We start from the raw sequence: 6,156 nt of genomic DNA, 5'->3' as shown, positions 1-6,156 counted from the left end.
CATAGATTTTGAAATGCCACTGGATTAAATATAGAATATTGACGATGTTTTGATTTTAATCATTAGCTTCAAATGACTTTGTTATTACGAGTTTTTATTTTATTTTTAAAAATCAAGAATATAATAGTGCATTGTGGCCTATTATTGTTATCAATGTTTGGAAGTATGTTTCTGCTTTTCTCGGAGGTTATCTTGAATGGACTTTTCCGAAGTGTAAATTAGAATAGGGATAGGATCCCACAAGTCCCACAGGACACGACATTTTGTAGGATTTTAGGAACAATATTAAAGGGACAGGATAGAGCAGAAAGGTCCGCAAATGAAATAACACTGTATTACGACAACACTGAAGTGACAGCGAGTCACTAGATGAATAGAATTGTTGACTAGAGATTGGCTAACCTTTTAAAGCTTCTTCTTTTTTTTTTTTTAAATCAAATCAGAACCAGAATAATTTTATTATCTCCAAATGAAGAAATTGAATGCTCGATATAAAATTTAAAACCTGTCATTATCATAAGAGTGTATTTGGTTTATTTTGTATAGCTCGAAATAGTGTTAGAAATACAGTGAAATAAGAATGACGGGTTTACATCACCAACGTCTTTATCAATAGGCGTTGTTTAATTTCGTCCTGTACTCAATCCATATTTATCATTAAATCTGAAGTCGTCCTCAGAGAACGGGAAAACACATTTTCAATTAAAATACGCAAATAGGGACATCGAGCAAAGAACATTAAAACCCCTTTGAGGCATTCGATAGCGTTTACAGTTGGATATTTAGCATAATTGAACGATTTAAAATTTGACGTCATAGATAGCGCGCACGCGTAGCAAGGAATAACTTACGCCGGGCACTCAATGCGTGTCCGACCGTCGCATGACGAATCAACTCCACGCGTCGTCACGTTGCAAAATCATGTTGGCCGATGACGGTCGGGCGTAGTGAGTGCCTGGCTTACAAAACATTTGTATTAATTCTGCTAATCGCAACCTCGTAACGTCCCCTATTTCCTCTGAAAATTCTGGAAAATAGAAGACCGATTTTGTAAAGTGCGTGTTGCTATTATTTCAATTAAGTTTTGACAGACTAAACAGATTTTAGTTTTTTTGTTACTCATACAGTACTTAGATATATCCTTTGCGGACATTTTAAAGAAAAAATATGTCGATACGACCCTCCGTTAAGGAGTTATGATTCTTAAAGTAACATGACCTCCGAAAATATGGCCGGCACGCTAATGATCGAATCGTACAGTGTGAAATAATGGCAATGTGTGTGTTAACACTACACAAAATCGGTCTTCCATTTTCCAGTTTAGTTTTGACAGACTAAACAAATTTTCAATTTTTTTCATTCGTACAGTATGTAAATATATTCTTTGTGAGATTTTAAAGAAAAAATTATGTTGATACGACCCTCCGTTAAAAATGTATGATTTTGTAAGTAACATGACCTCCGAAATGGTCGAAACGCTATGTTATTGCTATTGGTTACGCTTCGCTGCTCAGCACTGTTTGTCATCGATTGAAGATGTCTACCGCAACGTGAAAAAGGCCTATTGGATAACAACGAAAAAAAAAAAAACAGCCAAAAGCCACCGAAAATCAGTACCTGGTTTCGCCCTGTTTCGCATGTTGCTTAAGTGACGTAATACAATTAATCATATCTATTCTGTACTGCAATGCTTAGGTCTAAAAATAATCGAGTCAGGCCGTAAAAGAACCAGTCTATATTTCGCAGCTTCATTACATCACCGGTCAGTACTTCTCACGTTCAAAATGGGTGACAAGCATGTTCCCGTACCTGTTCGGAGTACCCACTGCATTATACTGGATATATTGTAGTTTTATGGGACAAAACATCAGCAAAATGACATGTTTTAGAAGTTGATCAGGTAAAAATAAAGATACACATGGGCACAAGCCATGATATAACCTCGGCATAACCATACCGGCTAGCCCTACATAGGCTTATAAATATAGGCACAGCCATAGGCTCTAGGCCTAGCCCAGGCCTGTGCTCTAGCCTAGGCGCGGTCTACCCTAGCCTATGATGTCGATCACAGATAGGCCTAGACCTAGGGGCCTAGGCTCAAGTGTAGTTAGCATACTTAGGGCCTATCCTCTATCTCTCGAATCCGGGTCGATTTGGATAGTGCATTAAGATAGATAGGTTCATGATAGGGTCAAGCCAGCTCCACGGGTTCTTTTGAATGTCAGTAGTTCGGATAAGCCTTACAATTACATGCACCCATTTGATTCAAGACAAACACTTTTCTATGCCCTACTAGGCTAGGCCTACTGTATATTTCTGTACTTTTACTTACAAGAGGGTAGCCCAAAGCAACAGGAAAAGATCCAGTAGGGGGCAGAGACGTCACTGGGAAGGGCTCCTGCCCCGTTTTTCCACTATTTATTTTTTTAAATTTTAATGCAATATATGTGCTATCCGCTTATTCAATTATTCTGAAAGTGTTATATTTTTTATATTTGCCTTAATCCCATGTTTTTTAATTATGTGCGCCCCCCCCCCTCCTCCTGTTTGAATCATTCTGGATCTACCCTTGATCACACTACACAGTAATTTCTCACAAGGACTACAGTGTGCTGCAAAGACACTCAAAAAATTAACTACAAAGACGCCTTCAGAAAAATAATGACATGGTAACCATAACATCCACAACGATTGCCTCCTCAACTTCCCCATTCAACAATGTAGGCCTACATGATCGCCACCTTTCCCGACTCATTCAACACAGCACGGGTATATTGCTAGTATACTTATAACTCATATGAAGGAATTTGCCAGTACTTTGTGTCTGCCTGAATAAAGCTGACGTATGAACATTAAGTAGTGCATCAGAAAATAATAGGCAGTGACACAACATTTCCTGGAGACTGAAAAAATGTTGAATAAACATTTTCGGTTTGATCGCTAATCGTCCTTATTTTCCAGTATATTGATAAGATAACACTGTTTCCTGATAAGATAAATGTTATTAAAAACAATATGAAGAATGGGTTAGCGACCGAAGATGCTTTGCAATTCATGCAATTCATGTTCCATACCCCAGTTTAAATTTTTCTTTCTGAATCATGTATTGACTACAGTACCGGTATAGCGCAATAATCTTGTGAGTTAATGTCTACTAACCAGTATTATCGTTGATCTCGTAAAGAATGTGGATTGTTTTTAATAACATTAGTTAGTAGGCTACTAGATTCTATTAGTGTTAATTCTGATATATAAAAAGTTGATGTAAAATGAAAAAAATACAGCGAACATTTTATCAGGGCTGTACCAGTAGGTGGTAGGACAAGAGAAACGTAAAAGACATCAAAATAGTAAGTTTAGCAGCGTTAAATTAAATTAAAACGAGTAGCGAAAGCATTTACTGTAGAAGTTTTTTTTTGGTTTTTGTTTGTGGATTTCTTTATGAAAATGTACAAATGTACAGACTCCTAACATCTCCACTCTCAGATAGTATTTCGTTAAATGTGAATTTGGCAATCGCCTGATTACTAATTACCCAAAGAAAATGTAATATTATAAAGCTACAAACTCGAGAAATACAGTAACATGTATCAGTAACAACAGTAATGTACGGTTGAAGGCACGTTAACCACTCTTTACAGAGTCAAATCCTTGTGACAACTTAAGCCGGGCACTCACTGTACGACCGTCGGCCGATGAGTCTAACTCCGTTCCCAGTGAACGCTAGACGACGTGACGTGTTCTGCTAATTGTCGGTGGCAGTCTGCGAACGGATCCTCAAACAACCCGTTGCGCGCGCGTCGTGCCGTTGCGTTTTCCATGAGATCGCGTCGGCCAACAACCGGGAATAAGTGCCCGGCTTTATTAGAGGGTTATGCGCCATGGAGACATAAGACAGAGTATCAGAGTCCAGGAACCATTTAAGTTTGTATGGGTTTGTATGAATTTGTATAAAATAAAAACAAAACACAATAAAATACATCATGTTTACATCACACAAATTTATTGATTTTATTTTACAGGAAGATAACAATAAAATTACCTCGAATGACTTTACTTAGGACAAATGACACCTAGGATCCAGCGTTTCAACGACAACAAATCAGAGTCAATTCATTTATTGAGAAAATATATTTATATCTATATAATGTCTTGTATAGCGTTGTTTTGATTATTGTTAATTAACTCTATTGGGATTAAGGCAAATATATTTTACATATTTATTATAGATGTTACTAAGTGTGTCGTCAATCAATTAATCAGTTATTCAGTCATTTATATGTCAATCAATTTAAATTAATCATTGACTGAATGAATGAATAAATAAATAAATCAATGAATATTTGATCCGTTCAATCATTCGATCGATCAAACAATCAATAATTCAATCAACCGACCAAACAATCAATCAAGAAACAATTAAATCAATCAAATCAATCCTTTCATCAATCAATTAATCAATCAATCTATCTATCAATCACCCAACAAATTAAACAGTCTACCACTGGTTAAAAATTTGTTCACCATACCAACATAAGATATTTTACAAAATAAAATTAATCAAACCCACCCCCTTTTATATTTTGCCATCTTTTAATATTAAACTATTTATTTTATCGAGACGTCAACATATTAGAAGAAAGGTTCATTTGAAAATATAAGTATAATAGCGTCTATTTTTTTTGAATAAATGTTCATTCTCCTTTTAATGTGAGTGGTAGTAAGTTGAAATGATTCATACACCAGTTGATGATTATGTTCAAGGTTCTTTTATTTATGTTCAGCCAATCTATTCGGATTTCATGTCTTCGGAAGGGAGTGCCCGTTTTTTAAAGCCTGGAATATGATTATCCATGCCAGACGAAAGACCCCCGTGCAAAAACGACGATCCTTTCTTAAAACCATGAAGGCTGTCGGTATTATATTGATCAAATATGGATCGTTTTCCAGTAAAATAACTACTTCCAAGTGTGTCTATTCGTCCGCTACTTGGAAATCCTCGTTTTCCATTGAAGTATCGGTTTCCAAGCGTATCCAGATTGCCGGAGCTCGGGAAAGCTCTCTTGCCGGTGAAATATCCATTTCCTAGCGTATCCATTCCACCACTACTCGGGAACATTCTTTTTCCACTGAAATATCCACTTCCCAGTGTGTCAATTCCCCCACTGCTCGGGAAACCTCTCTTTCCGGTGAAATAACCATTTCCTAGAGTATCCATTCCACCACTACTCGGGAACATTCTTTTGCCACTGAAATATCCACTTCCCAGTGTGTCAATTCCCCCACTGCTTGGGAAACCTCTCTTTCCGGTGAAATAACCATTTCCTAGCGTATCCATTCCACCACTACTCGGAAACATTCTTTTTCCATTGAAATATCTGCTTCCCAGTGTGTCAATTCCACCACTGCTCGGGAAACCTCTCTTTCCGGTGAAATATCCACTTCCTAGGGTATCCATATTACCACTGCTTGGATATAGTCCACGTTTCCCATTAAAATATCTATTTCCTAATGTGTCTAGACCGCCAGTATTAGGGAAAGCTCGCTTTCCGTTAAAATATCTACTGCCTAGCGTGTCCAGGCGACCATTTGGAAAACCTCGTTTGTCTGGCTCTTCTTCGTTTTCATCTACTCCTCGCTTCCCCGTAAAATACGACGCCCCCAAGGGATCCATTCCTCCAGTTGGGAATAAGCCCCGTTTGTCTTCTTCATTGAATTGGAATAATTCATCATCGTCGGAGCTATATTCCTTTTTGGATTTGATGAGGTTATCAATAAGTTCTTTGGCTTCAACATCTGCGATTTCTGCATTACTTATACCTTGGTCTCGTGAATGATCCTGAAAGAAGTAAGAATATATCAATGCATTATTTCATTGTTTGTATACATAAAAATCAGAATGTCATGCAGTATCCAACACAGGCTGGATAAAGTATTATTTGAACGTATAATTATTACTGTATTTCTTTATCTGATTACTTTGTACACAATTTGACGTTGACATCGTTTTAAAATCCTAATATCTCAACAACAAAAAATCGTAACCTAGTTTTTTAATACAATGATTTTATTGTCCGCCATAAAACTAAAAATTTACTTTGCCTTTACCAAAAAAAAAAAAAAAAAAAAAAAAAAAAAAAAAAAAAAAAAAAAAAA

General features: G+C 36.7%; 1 protein-coding gene across 1 annotated transcript in view; it reads right to left on the bottom strand.

The window, feature by feature from the left end:
* Nucleotides 1–3,981: 3,981 nt before the first annotated feature.
* The window catches only part of LOC117101918 (feeding circuit activating peptides-like), an 11,282-nt gene continuing 9,107 nt past the window's right edge, over nt 3,982–6,156 (bottom strand). Inside the window, exon 2 of the mRNA XM_033242031.1 lies at nt 3,982–5,839. Coding sequence (XP_033097922.1) covers nt 4,790–5,839 — 1,050 coding nt within the window. The 3' untranslated portion in view covers nt 3,982–4,789. The remainder of the gene's footprint in view (nt 5,840–6,156) is intronic.

Source organism: Anneissia japonica, unplaced genomic scaffold, assembly GCF_011630105.1.
Source record: "Anneissia japonica isolate Jap-2015-1 unplaced genomic scaffold, ASM1163010v1 scaffold4988_len2956909_cov206, whole genome shotgun sequence".
Classification (NCBI taxonomy): Eukaryota; Metazoa; Echinodermata; class Crinoidea; order Comatulida; family Comatulidae; genus Anneissia; species Anneissia japonica.
This window is presented reverse-complemented; position numbering and strand designations above follow the sequence as displayed.